At 46.0% G+C, this 17,411-nt stretch overlaps 2 protein-coding genes across 2 annotated transcripts; one reads left to right on the plus strand and one right to left on the minus strand.

Moving 5' to 3' along the window:
* Positions 1-4,456: 4,456 nt before the first annotated feature.
* On the plus strand, positions 4,457-9,612 carry hgd (homogentisate 1,2-dioxygenase). Its single transcript, XM_019863533.1, has 14 exons — positions 4,457-4,591; positions 5,285-5,356; positions 5,429-5,517; positions 5,600-5,701; positions 5,806-5,869; positions 5,945-6,036; positions 6,211-6,245; positions 6,375-6,454; positions 6,660-6,759; positions 6,833-6,957; positions 8,350-8,454; positions 8,542-8,668; positions 9,003-9,184; positions 9,260-9,612. The coding sequence occupies exons 1-14, from the start codon at positions 4,577-4,579 to the stop codon at positions 9,401-9,403; spliced, it is 1,332 nt and encodes a 443-aa protein (XP_019719092.1). The 5' UTR covers positions 4,457-4,576; the 3' UTR covers positions 9,404-9,612.
* A 112-nt stretch (positions 9,613-9,724) lies between these two features.
* ndufb4 (NADH:ubiquinone oxidoreductase subunit B4) lies at positions 9,725-11,156 on the minus strand. The gene is made up of 3 exons (XM_019863543.1): positions 10,945-11,156; positions 9,960-10,103; positions 9,725-9,862 (listed from the first exon to the last, which is right to left on the minus strand). The coding sequence occupies exons 1-3, from the start codon at positions 11,119-11,121 to the stop codon at positions 9,800-9,802; spliced, it is 384 nt and encodes a 127-aa protein (XP_019719102.1). The 5' UTR covers positions 11,122-11,156; the 3' UTR covers positions 9,725-9,799.
* Between the last annotated feature and the right edge of the window lie 6,255 nt (positions 11,157-17,411).

The following is a 17,411-nucleotide window of genomic DNA, read 5'->3' on the forward strand; positions in this document are numbered from 1 at the left end:
TCGGCAAGAAGGGGCGGAAGGGGGCGGTGGGTGGAGGGGGGGGGGCGACTCCAAGTCGTCTGTTTGGATTCATGACGGGTTAAAAGGTGATTCAAAAGAGAGAGGCTATTTCACGGCTGCTTTTGTCTCCTCTGATTACCGCCATGATCACATGAATCCAGACTCTCTCTACCTCCCGAAGATTGTGAGCTGAAGAGGTCATTTTCATCCTCATCCTTGTCATCATCATCATCGTCACCGATTGACCGTCCAAAACATTGAGACGCTGTGTGTTTTCGCAGTCGCGTTGCCCTTTTATTGATTGCGTATCTTCATTTTAATTCAATTGCGCCGGTGTCAAAAAAAAAAAAAAAAAACCTTGGCGAGAATCATCCGAGTAATGAGATAATCAAAGTAATACATGCAAATCAGTTGTGATGCCATCTTATCAAAACCAGAGTGCCCCCGACCCCACCCCTTGCACCCCCTTGAGTGTGAAGAAGTCCTTTTATTCACTTAGCAGCAATACCTTGAGCGGATGGCACCATGCAAATGACAGTTGATTAGACTAAATTAAGAGCCTGACCTTGTCTGAGTTTTATGTAAATGCTCTTTTTTTTTTCCTTCGAGCTTTAATGTGATGGAAAATGTATTTTACACATTGGGTCCTAAACTGCACATTTTCCATATGGATAAGAAAAACAAAGTTGAGTGTGAATTCCCTTGAATGATCCTCTCCACAAGCGTGGATGTACCTTGACCTCGGTGCAACCCCGCTGGGACGCAAAGTGCGTCGGTTCGAACTCCCTCGCTGAGAGGGAGTGCGCCATCGAGATTGACTGTGCGCCATTGCTTGCCACATTGTTTTACAGCAGTGCGGCTGAGACTTCCTCTCCGTGGGGTGTGCGGCCTGTGGATGGGAAAGGCCTAAATCCAATATAGATGGCGGAGCCACGTCGCCTCCCGCTGGGGAGCCTCAGACTTGCAGGCCAGGATGGAAGAGCCGCCGCCCCCACCACTCCAAATTGGTCTGAGAGGCTATTGAGCTCCAACCCCGCAGCTGAAGCCGCCTATGATCTAATGACAGGACTGAGGATGGACGTGTGGAGCGGTACGTGCACCTGAACAGTAGCAATACTCCACGGGATTGTATGTACACCTTATTGTTTGCTCTTCAACACTCATTTCTTCGGCAGAGATCGTTCACTTCAAGTCAGACCTCCCTAAAAATGCGACCGAGTCCAAGAAAATAGTCAGTGTGCTGTCAGCAATACTAAAGCAGTCGAACCCGATATGCGTTGTGGCTTCGAGGCCCGTTTTTGTCCAAGTGTGTGAAGATGGAAAAAAAAAAACTCCACTTTTTGTAGTTTCTCCCTTTCATCGCGCTCTCGACTCATCGTTTATCCCTCCGATTCTGCCTCTGTTGCAGTGCTCGTCTGTCTGTTTTCATTTCTGAAATTGTGCCCTGACAAAGACAACAATGCTCACTTTCAAATGGCACTCGCAGAGAGTTGTTCATTGAAGAACAACGTCGATGATTGTGGTTTTATTTGGTGAGGCTACGGAGCTGCACTGCGCCACACGGAGAGCTGTTTGCGTTTGTTTCCCTTCTTCAGCTGAGAGAGGAACAAAAGCAAACCTCTCAGTATTAGTGGATGCAAGTGTTGTCGGGGCAAGTGAGGATTGTTAAAACTAGGGATTATTCACACGTAACCCATTCATCAAAGTCGATAGAGAACAATCGAAAGAAAACACCAGACGCACAAGCCGAGCATTTTCTAATCAGAAACTACAAATGCGCAACGTCAATAATTCCCAAATCCTTTGATTAACTTGAAGGGATTGTCCTTCAAGTGCTTCGGTAATTCTGTTTCTATGTGTGTGGTTGATTTTATTTTATTTCTTTTTTTTACTGTAAGCACCCATCTCTCTCTTTAAGGCATATCTTTATAACCAAGCAATTCCAAAGCAATTTTCTCCGTGGGAGGAGAGTGTAATTTTCTATTCTGTGACACTGTGATGTGTAAGAAACTAGGAGCCGTCGCCAAAAGGCATTTGCGGTGCGCGTCGTGGTGTGGGTGTGAGTCGTTTTAATGGCCGACGCAGGTTGCAGGGAGTGGGAGCCGTGTCAGGGGAGGCCATCGTTTAATGACCCCTAAAGAGCACACTCCTTGTTCGAGCTATCGTCTTGGAAACACAAAGGCTTTTGAACCAGGAGAGCGCCACACGCCGCCGTCGTCTTTTATCTTCGTATTAAACCATTTGCATAACATTAGGAGAGAGATCGGACTCAGAAGACACGCGCGGAGAGTGGGAGCGCGTGAGACACGGAGAGGGTGCGCTTCCACGTCCTTGCAAATCTAATCAGTGTTAAATGGGGCTGTCAAATTTGGGTGTGCGAGGCGGGCGGTGGATATGTCTCGTGTCAGGTCTAATTTAACAATTCAACTGCAGTGGCATCGAACTCGGCTGCGATTACAATATGCAAGCTATTTCTTGTTCGACCCAGAATTCACGCTTAATCACGCAACAGTAGGATACTTGTTGAGGCCAACGTCGTGGATGGGCAAAGTCACAACTTCGCATTGATATGCCCGTTTTGCATCCTAGATGAGATGGATTACCTCGCAGAGTGGATAGAAAGTCCACGCACGCCAGTTCGTACGATCACAAAGCGCCAATAACACGCATCTAGCATGTACACAATGTACCCATGTTACATTGCAGAACACAAAGAAAGCAACTTCACGCAACGGTCATTGATAGTATTAGTTTGCTGGCAATTCAGAAACCGCTGAAGCGAAACTCTGTCATGAACCGCAACCGAAGCGCCTATCGAGGTCCAGTGGTGTGCGAGGTAGGTGGAATGTTCAGGGCAGTAGGGGGTGGGGTATGTTGAAAGAGCAGCCAACAACTATTTTGCCTCGTTGTACCCTTTTGTCACTAATCTACACTAACGTCACAATTGTCAAACTATTTGTCAAAATATGTGACATTCACCAATCCATTTTCTTGACAGATGGTCTTGAGGCTCTTGCTGCCGGATTAGAATTATTGGTGGACAAACTATTTGTCAAAATACGTGACATTCACCAATCCATTTTCTTGACAGATGGTCCCCATTAGAGTTGTGGGCGACACTCGCGTTTGTGCAGTCACTGCCTCTCTTAAGCTCAATTGAAATCGAGGCCAAATTGTCACTGCCAAAACTGTCCGGTTAACACTTTTCTTGTCGCAACGAATGCTGTGAAAAAGCTAATTAACCCAACGTAGCTTGTAACGGACCAAGACGTTTGTCTCGTATCGAGGAGTCAGCGTGAAAATATTGTGCGTGCGCATGTGATGGCTTTTTTTATGCATTTTGGCAGACTGCGGCAAGCAAGTGCAGCGTTTGCCGTTGAGCCATCGGGTTCAGCAGGCATCTAATAACAAAGCATTTCTGGGCCACTTACGCATGCATAGACACAGGTCTATTTGTCAACAGTTTTGGTCGCCTCTCTTTAAGCGCGCGGGCACCATCCCGATTGCAGCCAAATACTCTCGAATTCTATCATGAGACTCGGGCTTGAATTAAAATCGTCTCTTTACTTTACTTTTCTCCGTGCACGCTGCAGATCAATTTCCGGGAATGGGGACGTGATATTCGGGACTTTCTCGTCTTGCACAGCACCCTAACTGCCTGCCAGCGGGGAGGCCCGGGCTTGACTGCACGCCTCGCCGGAGGAAGCGTTACTTCTGCCGCGGCGAGTTTATTTGCGCCTCGCTAGGAGAATTGCCTTCATTTACCCTTCCCCAACAACACTTGCCGAAGAAACGAAATAGACAAGCGAGGCATGAATGGGAAAGACGAAATTGATTCGGTTTGACACGTGCGCCTGGGGTAGACCCTCGTTTGAACACCCATTTTAAAGATAAATGGAGAAAAATTGCCTCATGCATAACCTTTTTCAGCCCCGCATGTTGTCGTTTAGCGGGAATCAGTTGTCCTTGGCGCCATCTCCGCTCCAGCCACAATGTTCGGTACACTTCCCGTGGATGTGACATACAAACTAATCAGATTTTGTTTTGATTCACACTTTGACACTTGTTAATTTAACATGAACTAACATCACCTTAATTCGGATGGCGTTCCATCAAAGTAAGAACTTCCACGTACACTTTGCTCCCCAAGTGCCTCCGTGATGGCTAACATTAAGATACAGTCGCTTAGCATGCTCATGAGACTGTCTTGACTTTTTTTTTTTTTTAGTTTGACCGCAATCACAATGTCGCAACTCGACCTCATCTATCGATCTATTTGTTACCTACGCAGCTTGGAACGCTCCTCATCCTTGTTTGTCCTGGCAGCGTGGGACACTCATCGTTATTTGTGCAACGTCCCACCTCTGACCTGTCCTCTCTCCGCTTTTGCCATAGGCCCTCTCTCATTGCGTCACGCGGTCTGCACGGGCCTAATTGAAGCCATATTGACCAAGAGGGAGCAAATCCAGCCCCCTCGTCCAGGCACTGCGGACGTGCAGCGGAGTTTGCTCCGGGAGAACGTTTTGGGAGTCATTCATTGATAACACTTTCAGCTGCCTCCGGGACAGACGGCACAATGGCTGAACTGAAGGTAAGGCAACAACATTTCTTTCACCGCATCGATTCCCATTTCAGCAATGACAAATCCGTAAAAGTAAACGTGCAGTAAACAAGCTAGAATATTTTCACGTGAAGCAGACGGGCTGAGAAGCGGGCGGTGTTGCTCCTGACCAATCAGGATGCGGCATTCAACAGCTGCCCAGATGTGGCCACGGAGACTTTTCAAGCAAAAAGTCCCCCAACAAAGGCATTCAAGTCCATCAGGAGCCCATTACATAGAAGTAAAAAGTTGTTTTGTTTGAACGCGGAGGCATGTGAAGCATGGCAAACATACCAAGGCGCGCGCACGGACCGCATTTGCGCCCAAGTGTGCACACTAACAGTGACTCAGCAACATTTTCAGACAGGCCATCGGTCGCCGAGTGGTGCCTAGTCAGTGCAAGCTGAGCAGCAGTCGTGTCTCACACAGAAATCTGGGTTGAAATCTCATTCCAAGCGTACAGTGGAGGACGGCGATTTAAATTCATTCGCCTCTTTTTGGAACAGCCAACAACGGGTGACTGCGCTTTGTTTTTATCACCAATCTAATGTGAATCAATATGACAACGATTAAGAAAAACACTTAACGACGAGCCTTCCAATTTAATCACAACCAGCGTGAAGGCATTCATCCCGCATGCCGATGAAGCCGCACGTGTGTCTGAGTTGAATTTCTCTTTTGCAGTACTTGTGTGGGTTTGGGAACGAATTCTCCTCCGAAGACCCTCGCTGCCCTGGTTCTTTACCCGAAGGACAGGTAGGAGACGCAGAAGTTGAACGTGGCCGTTTTCACCATGGCCCCTGAACGCATCGCCCTATGCCCCTCCAGAACAATCCTCAGGCGTGCCCCTACGGGCTGTACGCCGAGCAGCTCTCCGGCTCGGCCTTCACCTGCCCGCGGCCAGCCAATAAGAGGAGGTCTCCATCTCGTACTCTTGTAGACTTTATCCATGTCCGTCCACGTCTGCATGTCAGATTAACGGGATATGCTTGTTGACAGCTGGCTTTATCGCATTCTGCCCTCTGTCAAGCATCAGCCTTTCATCCCCGCGGCCTGCGGGGATCTGACAGAGAAGTGGGACCAGGTGGAGCCCGATCCCAACCACAATGTTACAAGGCGCGCCGGTCTGGTCATTTGTTTTTGTCATCCGTTGTTTAGTCTCGATATTTCTGTTGAATGACAAGTTTCTGCTTGTGTTTGCTCTTCCAGATGCGATGGCGACCATTCGCCATTCCTCAGTCGACGGAGAAGATAGTGGATTTTGTGGCTGTGGGTTTTTCTCTTGCTCTTTGGCAATGTTCCGACTCGAAAGCAAAGCTTTTCAGTGGCCTGTGAATCCGACAGGGTCTGCACACCATCTGCGGCGCCGGGGACGCAAAATCTCGCAGCGGAATCGGCATCCATGTGTACACCTGCAACACCTCCATGATGAACAAGTGAGAACGGGCGTCGGGACCTGTGATGTTTATTATCGAGGTCGTCAAGTGAATACCCCTCTGCCAGTGTCCATGAAAACTGCGCCTTCTTGTCTTTAAAAAGGCAGAATGCGTGTTTGTGGCTTGAGATTCTCAAGTTGGGCCCAATGTTGTTTCTTGTTTCCCGTGTTCCAGATGCTTTAACAACTCCGATGGAGACTTTCTGATCGGTGAGCAAAATAAAAAGGAGGGCTGTCGGCACCATTACCTGGCACAGGAACACCGATGGCTCAATTCCCAGTGCGCTTATTCCCGAATATGTTCTTTTTGCTGCTCCATCTGCTGTTTGCCTCTTATAGTGCCGCAGCAGGGTGAGCTCTTGATCACCACCGAGTTTGGCAAGTTGATGGTCGAGCCCAACGAGATATGTGTCATTCAGGTACATTTCCTTGCTTGTGTCTGCATTGCGCGGACACTCTTTGGGCCAAATTTAGAGAGGTTGAATTGTCTGCACGCTACGGGATCCACATTGCGTCACACACCTCGCGATTTCGTCTTTGCCAAAAGGAAACATGAATGCGTTCGTGTCGACGGCCTTCCCAAAAGAGATTCAGCTCTTGCGTTTTGTCTTGATGTTGCTCCAGCAAGGTATGCGCTTCAGCGTGGACGTGTTTGGAGAAACGAGAGGTTATGTTCTGGAGGTGTATGGAGCACATTTTGAACTCCCTGACCTCGGCCCTATCGGTGGGTATCGCTTCGGCATAAAAACACCAGCCCATATGTTTCATTCAGCGTATGCTTGTGTGACTCTTTGCAGGAGCCAACGGTCTGGCCAACCCGAGAGACTTCCTGTGTCCAGTGGCGTGGTACGAGAATCGGGAAGTGTCCGCGGGTTACACCGTCATCAACAAGTACCAAGGGAAGCTCTTTGCCTGCCAACAGGTGTTTTGTGTGCTTTTTCCGTCCTTGTTCTTCAAAAGTGTCCTCCTTGCCACGTCAGGCCTCTCTGCCCTATTACCCCATTTGAGGTCTGCGTGTGCTTCAGTAAACATCCCGGCGAAGCGTGACAATGACTAACAGCCATGAAACTGTCCGAGGCACCGATGTGATCCATTAGCCGTCGCCGCTGATTGACTTATCATCCCCGGTGATTTAATATCCAAATGTTTCCACCTCACTTACGCGTCCTAATCACGCATAATTAGTTAAGGCGTTCATGAGTTGCAGACAGCGAAAAACAAGTTAGGCATTAATTGCAACACATTTCATTCCGAGAACGATCCCCCCACCTCCTGCTGCAAAAGTCCCCACATTCGGGCCATACATTGAAAGAATTCGCCGCATGTTTTTTTTTCTTTGGAGAGGTTTAAAAGTGGCAGCTTCTTTATCCTGATGCCTGGAGCGTGGGGCGGGATGGGGGGCTGGAAAATAAGATGGGAGGTGGGGGAGTGAGGACTCATCTGAGGGAAGATGCTGCCATCTTTTCCTGCTGTTTTGTCCCCCCCGCCGTGAACCGAAATTGCTCAAATTAACTTATTATTTGCTTGACTGGGCCAATATGTTTGTGTGTGCGTGTGCGTGTGTGTGTGTGTGCGTGTGTGTGTGTGTGTGTGCGTGTGCGTGTGTGCGCGTGAGCGTGCGCGTAACTCTCTTCCACTTTTCATTTTAATCGAATCTAGCTGAGCCACCATAAGTGAACGTTCAGAAATATTCCTGCACAACGTTGCCCAAAGAACTTTGAGTACAGCAGCAAGTCCATCTGTGTGTATAGTTGATTACGGTTATGTAATGAAGTAGGATTATTTTCAGTGCGTGGAAGCGTACGCGGTAATTTGTGTGTAAAGACTGTCATGGTCAAGAAGACAGCTTGAGTTGTAATGAAATGTATCGATTTTGGAGCTGTTGCTGTATTTTTTTCTCAAAAGAGAAATGCTACAAAATTTTTTTTTTTTTTTTGGTTCCTAACAATCAAGATAAAGAAATGGCTCTGCACCCAGTTACTCTTGTACATCTCACACCTTCTTCCATCAATCCCAGTGAGCGTTGAAATGATGAAAGTTTGCGAAAGTTTGATTTTGTTGCCAATTACGGAGTAATACCCCGAGACTCCTCTCACAAAGAACAAACGGAGTGGAAGAGAAGCAGAAAAACACTATTTCAATGAAAAAAATGTCATGATGACCATTTCCCTCTTCCTCTCCTTTCCATCAATCAGCACTAGCCCAGAGTACAATGACATCAATCATTCTTTGTCCCCTACGTGAAAAGCTTCACCCGCAGTTGGTTGCCTACTTGCCGCTGGTGGAATTGTCATGTTTTGTTGTGTTCTTTCAGGATTTCTCCCCCTTCAACGTGGTGGCCTGGCATGGCAACTACACACCATACAAGTACAACCTCAACAACTTCATGGTCATCAACTGTGTGGCCTTCGACCATGCAGTGAGTCTCATTTGTGTTGCCGTTTTCCTCGGCAAAATCATGACCGGCACTTCCTCATGAGTTTTTTGCTGCCATTTTTTTTAACAGGATCCATCCATCTTTACTGTGTTGACAGCCAAATCGACCAGACCGGGCGTGGCCATTGCCGACTTTGTCATCTTCCCTCCGCGCTGGGGTGTGGCTGACCACACCTTCCGTCCACCATATTATCACCGTAAGGCGTCATATTTGCGCACGTGAAAAAATTGAGGAAGTAGGAATGACTTGCTTGATCTATGCTGGCTATTTGTGTCCTCCACCTCACTTTCTTTTGCGAAACTTCCAAAGGATGGGCCAACTAGAACTGCTTACAAACAGTAGATCATCAATATAGTTTACATTCAATTGCGTTTTTTTTTTTGAAAGTGTAGGAAAATCCAAAAGGTATATGAATAGAGACTGTACTAGATGTTAATGTCATTTGTTCTAGATTTTAAGGTCATTTGAGATGATCACGTCCACCGTCTGTTCTAGTGTTGTAGAATAGCTCCCCCTGTCGCTATTTCAAGGTAACTGCATGAGTGAGTTCATGGGGCTGATCAAGGGCCACTATGAAGCCAAAGAGGAGGGCTTCCAGCCAGGCGGGGCCAGCCTCCACAGCATCATGACCCCGCACGGCCCTGACACCGAATGCTTTGAGAAGAACAGCGTGGCTGATCTCAAACCAGAAAGGGTGGCCGAAGGAACCATGGTAAATACTCGGACCGAGAGAAGCTTACGAATTGTCAGGAAGGAATTGACATTTGTTGTATGCCGCGTCCCTCAGGCGTTCATGTTCGAGTCGTCCTTCAGTATGGCTGTGACCAAATGGGGCCTGGAGACTTGCCAGAAACTAGACAAGAGTTACTACCAATGCTGGGAGCACCTACGCAGCCATTTTAATCCCAACTGGAAGCCCCCAAAACACTAGACGACGGTTTCTGGCAAAACAGGGCCAATGGTCAGAGCTATGCAAAGATTGTCATTTCAAAACAGATTTAAAAATTTCCACTCAAGGTCGTTGGATTCACTAATATAGCTGGAGGTAGTTTGAAGTGATTCCATTTTTTTTTAAATTGGAGTAACTGAACATTTATTGGACAGGCAAAAAAATTATATAAAGTGTGTTATTATCCCATAGTTGTCACTTGATTTTTGAGCCATGAATGATTGTACCATGATGTGTATGGAATTAGAAATGGGTTGATTATCCCCCAGCATTCACCTTTTTCGAAAACATAGAAAGCCACAATGTCAATGACAGTATAGTTTTATTTTGTTAATAATTACACACACCAAAACAAGCGTGGTCTTTGTACAGTGGCACTCATGATGACAAACTGAACTTGCGTTCCAGGGTTCCGTCTTTAATGTGCTGCTCTCGCCTGTCCTGTAAAGAATCAGAACCAACATATGATGAGGAGAGCAGTTAATGATTTAGATGTCATCTGCTACACACACACAAATAAAACAAATAGTGCACAAACCCTGTCTGTTTTGAAGACGTAGTAGAAGAAGAAGAGCGGAAACACCCCAAACATGGCGCCCAGCAGAGATGTCTTGTTTGTGGCCCTGAAGTGTGGGTAGGGGTTGGCACGGGCGTACACCCAGCGCGTCAGGGCGGGATCTTCCTGTCACACAATAAAAAATACTTTTTAAGAACACACAGGCCTTAACGTAGTTTATCTGAAGAGTAAGGATGGCCAATAATGTAACACTTTGGGGAGCAGCAAACAGTTGTCTGTTCACAAACCGATAGTCTTCGTAAATCCATGCAGGTCCGAGAGTACGAAATTAAGATGGCGTGAGCCTCACCTGCTTCAATTATCATAATTACCGCTCGTCATAGCAGCAGTATCTCCAGATTGGGATTACTTATTGCAATTCTCTCACATGTGGGAAAGGAGCGCCAAAGTCTGGAATGCACTTTTTAGCGGGGAAAACGGTAAGGCAAATGCAATTAGTACACTTACAGTCTTACACCGGACGTGCTGTTGGCCACATCGCACCCCCAGACTCACAACCTGACATCACATACACTTTGTATGTTGATTTATTTTTCATAAGTACGCTTCAGGGGTTTACACAAGTGAGATTTAATAAGGTTACATGACTTTTAATAAGTTAAGGGGCTTAAAAGCTTGCCATTTTCGCAATTTGATAGATGCATCCAATTAGGTGCGCAATTTGTAATTGGCAGCTGTGAGTGATCAGTATTTTCATTGAGTACAAATAAAATACGGAAGTTTGCCTTATTAGATTGCCGGTTCGCCTGCTAACACGGCAGCATGCATGTCCAGCAGGAATCAAACAGTGTGCCCTTAAGGTATCGTTAAAATCTTAAACACACAACAGAGATGAATGTTACGTCAAGTGAACTGTTGTTAATAACGTTTCCAAGTGTATTGGTTAGCATGCTAACTCGACTGGTTCTCCAAGGGTGACATTGTTAGCTCGCCGGTAGCCACTTACAATAAGCTCTTTTCTATGCGGATTGTTAAGTTGCATCTGGTACTGCCTCTTCAGGTTCGCCCGCAGTGCCGCCCGAGCCTCCTCAGCTCGTCGATACTCCGGCGAAAGATTAAAATATTCATTTGGGTCCAATGTTTTTGGCCGTGTTGCCAAGGGCGCCTCTTGGTAGTCGGCCATGACAGTTTGCTGACGACGGGTAGCGAGAATAACGAACTCTCGCGTTGTTTGACTTGCCAGTGACGTATTTGCGATTTCTCGCGCGAACAAGCCATCTCCATGGAAACCTAGGTGATGCAATTAAAAACAACACAAGCGGTCGAGAAGTCTCACGGAAAAGAGATCAACCTGTGGTGACGTGTTGATATACGAACGTCACCACGTTTGATTATTCCAATGTAATCGACGAGAGCTAATGACGTTTTTTCTGGACGTTGCCACATTTTGCTGGTGGATGTACTGGGGGGGGGTCAATTCAGGATGACGCTCTGAGGAGGGATAGTGTCAGGTTTTCTATCCAACTATGAACACAGACGATAACGCAATGGAGCAAGACGATTCAGTTGATCCCGACGGGGATGATCGTGAAGAGAATAACGGTGTTGATGATGAAGTTGATGTGAATGATGGTGATGACGGGAATGGTGGTGATGATGACGATGGCGCTGATGGTGTTAATGGTGATGATGATCACGATGGTGGTAATGAGAATGCTGATGTTAGGCCTAATGAAAATGAAGAAGAAGAAGAAGAAGAAGAAAAAGATGATGAAGAACAAGTTGATGATGGTGATAATGATGATGCTGGTGAGGACGACGTTAGCTTGACAGAAGGAGAGGAGGACTTGGAGGCGACCGTCAAAACCATAAATGAGCGCGCGAGAAGAGCTCATGCAGTTTCTTCCGGGTTCGATACGTCCGCCACCGCCTCCGAACTGCACGTCAACGCGGATGATTTTATCCGCAATTTTCTCAGTCAACTGAAGATGACTGCAACTCTTGACACTTTCCAAACGGAGTGGACGGAGATGGTGCAAAAGGGCTTGCTGAATACCAAGCGGGTCGGCGAGGTCCCGGACGTGTATGTCCAAAATCAGCGTTTGCACAACGAACTAAAGAATGCGCTACGGGAGAGGGAGGAATACCGACTGGCAGCCTCAACCTCGGCCGAGACGCTGGCGATGGTGCAGAAGACCCGAGACACGCAGTGGATGAACCGCAAACGTGCTGGCCAAGAGAAGAACCGACTGGTGGAGGAGACGAGGAGGCTCAAGGCTCAGTGCCACGCGTACGAACCCGCACTCAGGAGGATGGACGACAAGTTTCAAGTCCTTGTAGAGCAGACCATGCGGGCGGCTCTGGAGAGAGACAAAGTGGTGAACTTTGCTCCATGTCAACCATGTCCCCCCACTGTCCGCAGAGATAAGCAGCAGAAAACCAACAGCTGTGTGAAAAGCTCACATCGGTTAAGTTTTAATAAAATGCAATAGAAGGTTGGAAGACAAGTCACTTGATTGGATGATACAATTGTTGTTGTTGTTGTTATTAAAAAGCACTGGGATGAAATAAAAATACTGTACGTAGAAACATTCATGGTTCATGTTGTATTTTCTTCATGAAACCACTAGAAGGCAATCTCTACTCGTCAACACCAGAAAATTAATGTCACGTTTAAAGGCCCGAAGTCTACAATTTATTAGCGCGAGTTCAATGACAGCAGACACAAGAATGATAGCACTTAGAACACTTAGAAAGACATTACCTGAGACTAATGCTAATCGTGTATAAGGTGACAATTAAGGTATTGCTTTGGACTAAATGTGATAGTATATAAGGTAACAATTTATCATGTCCCGATTAAGTGGCCTTTGCAATATACAGTGTATGAATTAGTCACTCTTTGCATGTGAATTGGACTGCGTGATAGTATATCAGGTAACAATTTATCATGTCCTGATTAAGTGGCCTTTGCAATATATATGAATTAGTCACTCTTTGCATGTGAATTGGACTGTATATAAATTGTCTGTTGTGCTACCTTGGTTACAGAGATGCTGATAATAAAGCCCTTTTAAAGCTGCAGCGTTGGAAAGGCGAACGAAATGATTGATTCCCCTCCAGGACATCTGAAGTGCCACAGAGAGTTCGACTTCCCTTGCCCAACAAGCAATCAAGCCTGTCAACACAGTGGCCAGGGAGACACAGTATTTAACCTCGTGAATTATTCATGTTTTAGCTCTTGAGTCATTTCTGTGCAAATAACGCAAGTTTTCCAACAGCGCTCGATGCAAAGAGGCCGAATGTGACAAAAATGTGAAATGAAAACATTTTTCATAGCCGTGCTAACCAATGTTGTTGTTACTTTACAATGGCCCCTAAAATGAAGTCAAAACGTCTGCAGCCACATCCCCAATATAGTTTTGCTCTTTACCAGAGTTCCTTGAAGTGGCTTGTAAACTTACAGACGGTGACATCATGCTGCTTCTTATTCATAATATTTCTCGCCTCAAAGATTCCGTGAGTCTCTTGCCTTAGAGGAATGTTACAGGAATGTAATGGTCCACCCTTGTTTTCAGGAACGGCACATCGAGACTTTGTAATTTTCACAGATGGTATGAAACAAGTCAGTGAGGTGGTGGTTAAAGGGGACAAGAGGTCCATTTTGTACCACCCAAGGTGCCCTCCCTGTTTGGTCTCATCCTGCCTCTGTGCTTCCTTTCTGTCCGGTATCTAAGAAGTTTTCAACTTTGCGGCTACATCAGAAATATCTCACGGTCACTGGAGTTCCACCCTCGCTTGCTGTGCTCCAAATTCTGCCCCTCCTGCTTGTCTCTTGTCTGACCCACCCGAGCGCCTCGCATCCTGCAGTCGCCTTGCCGTCTGAGAAAAAAACTAAACACAACAGAATTGCTGAAACCGTTCTTCCTGCTCTTGCACAGTATTCATTATACAACACATTTGAAAGAAAAACAATAATCCGGTGCGGCAGGCCCAATGTCGTAGCACCAAATATGGTCATTCATCTCTGTCTGAGATTTTCTCAGACATTTTTGCAGTCAATTTAGAGCAGTCACTGAATGTATATATGATACAGGACTGGTAGATGTGAAATATAGTGATTCAACATTTCTTACAAAATTCTTGTTCGATCATGCTGCATTGAATCACCTGAGGTCATTTCCTACAGTATTGCATTTTTTGAACTCGAGTCCAGACTTTTTAATGCTCATGGTTAATGTTTTCAACATGATCCTCTGTCAGTTCTTTCAACAATCATTGGCTGACATATATGAGCAACATCTTCCTGATTTTGACCCACAGGAGAGGAAGAAAAAAAAAAACTTGAGAAGGGGCCACAGATGGGGGAATTCCCCTCTTCCGGGATGACCAGGCAGCAATGGATTTAACGCAATATCCTGCCGCACAAAAATCTATGCTATATTGTAATACGCGGTCGTATGAGAAATATTCATTAGATTGTGTTGGTGCAGAACTGCACAGCATTCAAGAGCTAGTATCACCATTTTTTACTTCCCCTTGACCCACTAGAATGAGTTCTGTGCAGCAAGAATTTAAGGAAATGCACCAAAAAAAAGTGACTCACCATATTTCATTCAAAAGTGACTGCACTAAAATGGTCACAACACCCCCACGAATATATCAGACAGTGACAAGCATGCTTTTTGGGGCGGTAAGGATGTTGTCGAGGCAACATTTTTATTGCGTTGGTGAGTGGATACACCGTAATGTGTTGCATGACATCAAATGGATGCAAATGTGATCGAGTTAACACAAAATCTATATGCAGGCTAGCAACCAAATGATTTATGTATGATTCTACGCATAACGTGTCGTGAAAAAGACTCCCACACACATCCTTGCTCTAAGTCAGGTCAGCATGCGGAGGAGTTACACAGATCAAGTAACAAAACATCCGTATCCTGCCTTCATCCTGAGAGCATGAGTGATGCTGCTGTGACGGCACTTGCAGGATGGCGCTGGGCGGGGCCAGGCGAGAAGAAAGGGGGCGAAGGGGGCATCGGCTGAGGCAGGACAACAGACGTTCGTTTGCGTCTGATCCAATCAGAGACGGCCCGGAGATGAACAAGAGGAACGAGGCGAGGTCACAGTATGCGGTCAGCTTGAAAATAGATGAGAGGGATCCACGGCGGGGACGCTGTGAAGGGAAGACCTCGTCTTCACTGTCAATCACCACAAAATCTCACAGGAAAAAAGCTAAAAATATTCCCAGCTTTGATGGAAAGATGAAATGAAACTAAGCTTTTGATTGTATAGTGCAAGTCGGGTGGCTTTCGGCTTCCATTTATATGGAGCTCAACCAGTGTCTTTTCCTTGCTGTCATCGTTCAATTAGAGCTGACACGGGTGGAAGCGAGGAGATGTTAACTCACCGCTTTTCAATACCACATACCAAATGGTTTGGCAAACGATCACATGCATCTCGGTTTCAGTGAAGACCCAAACTTGTTTTAGACTTTAATCTTGGTCCCATATTTCATGTTGTTTATGATGAGAGGCTCTCGTCAACAAGCGACAAACACTTAAGCGGCGGTTTCTGGTGCTCGCAAAGCACATTGGCCGTAAAGCTCGCTAACTAAATACACTACGTGCCATACGGGAAATAACGCATGTCTCTGATGACACCATTTTCCGACCCTGAGCCTACTGGCTGTGGGCTGCTTTTACACGGCACTCCAGAGTCACCACGACTCAGAATAATTGTTTGTGTGTGACAAATGCTGCGATGGACGACCCTTTTTAACATTTGCACCGTCACGACGGAATGGCTCTATTTGTTCCCCAGCGTCCGCGACAATGGAGCATTTTTGTGGTTGGGGGACCTTTGTAGTATTTGGTCATCAGTCGGATGTCTTGTGAAGTTTTTTTTCTGGGCCCAATGTGTTTTGTGGGTGTTACACCTCCGTCCTCTTTGTGGGCTAACGGTTCCAAATGCGATGAGTGACACTTCCCTGATCATCCCTGACCCGTTTTAAATTGTAATGATACCGTTCTTGACGAGAATGGCAGACATCACTTATGAGCACTTTCACGTGTCCATTAGAGAAGAAGAACAAGTTAATGGAGGCTCAACATGGACAAGGAGGAGGAATTGCATTGAATTAACTGGGGCTCCCTCTTTCGCACATGTTTGAGTGCAACTTGAATTTAACTCAACACTACGATATGCGTTCAGTTGTGCCTTGGAGAACAAAAATGGGCCCCTACAATTTCCTTTTTTTCTGATAGTGTAGGTCGGAAAATTGGTCAAGATGTTTTTTTTTGTTTGTTTGTTTGTTTGTTCAGCTAGCAATTTTGAAAAGTGGCACTACTCGCTAGATCTTGTTTATATAACACTGTCTACCTTTTAGTACAGTTTCCTTCTACGTTCTGCCGAGGACAATGGAGTAGAATGAAGCCAAATGGCTTGAGATGCCTGTGAACGGAAACACAATAAGACCTTGGTCTTTTGTAGAGCGGCACTGTTTTTAGCATCCCATATTTGTTTGTAACCAAGACGACCGCTCACATCCCGGTAATCCAGGTTGTGCGATGACTCCAGTAGATCATCGTCTCACGTATATTCCCCCAGACGGCGCATATTCAGTATCCCTGATGTGCTTCGGCCGGGACAAGTATTGTCAGATAATTCCTTCACTTGCATCGAACAAGTCTCAAAAACATGGTAATATCTGCTTGCTTGGATTGGTCAATGAGTGGTGGATGAGTCATGCTGTTCATTTAAATTGTCTTGGAATGTACTCGTTCTAATAGTCAGATTGTCCTTCACATGGCGGGCGGGGAGTCCTGATGAAACAGTGTTGGATATCAGTCCTGCAGCTTTTATTTCCAACTCATCACTCATTTGGTGATTTATTGAATCTCAGCTCACCCTGACGCTGTAAATAGGCAGAGTTGTTGTTCAAGCGCCGGTTAATGTGCGCGCATTGACGTCAGCGTCCTGCAGAAGCACTCCAGTCTAATCTGCTGGTCTGGACCACACTGTTTCCATTTTGTGGCCAAATGAATTAAAAGTGACACGAGATACTGGAATAGATGTATTATGATGCATGAACCAGATGGTCTAAGCTACATTTTTTTTTTTTTTGCTACATCTTTCACTCATGCACTTGATTTGCACTTAGTGGCCTTTTTACCCTCTTTTCAAACTTTCAAGCGTATCCACAACATTGCCATTGCCTCTGATATTTGCTTTCGTGAGTCAGTCATACTGGGCAATTTTGCAGATGCCAGAGTGGGAAATGAAAGGTATTATTCCAGGAAAGAGAGAGAGAGAAAGACTCCACTGCATTAAGGACTGCTATAAACGGCCTGAGTATGGGCGTACTCTCCTGATTGAGAAGGAAATCTGTAACGAAGCTTGAGGATTTATACACAGTCTTTCTCGACTAAACCTTTATTGAAATTTCATTGAAAAACAACAAAACATGTA

This window comes from Hippocampus comes, unplaced genomic scaffold, assembly GCF_001891065.2.
Source record: "Hippocampus comes isolate QL1 unplaced genomic scaffold, H_comes_QL1_v1.1 scaffold360, whole genome shotgun sequence".
Taxonomy (NCBI): Eukaryota; Metazoa; Chordata; class Actinopteri; order Syngnathiformes; family Syngnathidae; genus Hippocampus; species Hippocampus comes.

Coding starts and splice junctions, on each gene's coding strand:
- ndufb4 (XM_019863543.1), bottom strand. CDS start 11,121: ATGGCCGACTACCAAGAGGCGCCCTTGGCAACACGGCCAAAAACATTG. Junction 10,104..10,944: donor CGCATAGAAAAGAGCTTATT/GTAAGTGGCTAC, acceptor ATTGTGTGACAG/GAAGATCCCGCCCTGACGCG. Junction 9,863..9,959: donor ACGTCTTCAAAACAGACAGG/GTTTGTGCACTA, acceptor GATTCTTTACAG/GACAGGCGAGAGCAGCACAT.
- hgd (XM_019863533.1), top strand. Junction 5,357..5,428: donor GTTCTTTACCCGAAGGACAG/GTAGGAGACGCA, acceptor ATGCCCCTCCAG/AACAATCCTCAGGCGTGCCC. Junction 6,958..8,349: donor AGCTCTTTGCCTGCCAACAG/GTGTTTTGTGTG, acceptor GTGTTCTTTCAG/GATTTCTCCCCCTTCAACGT.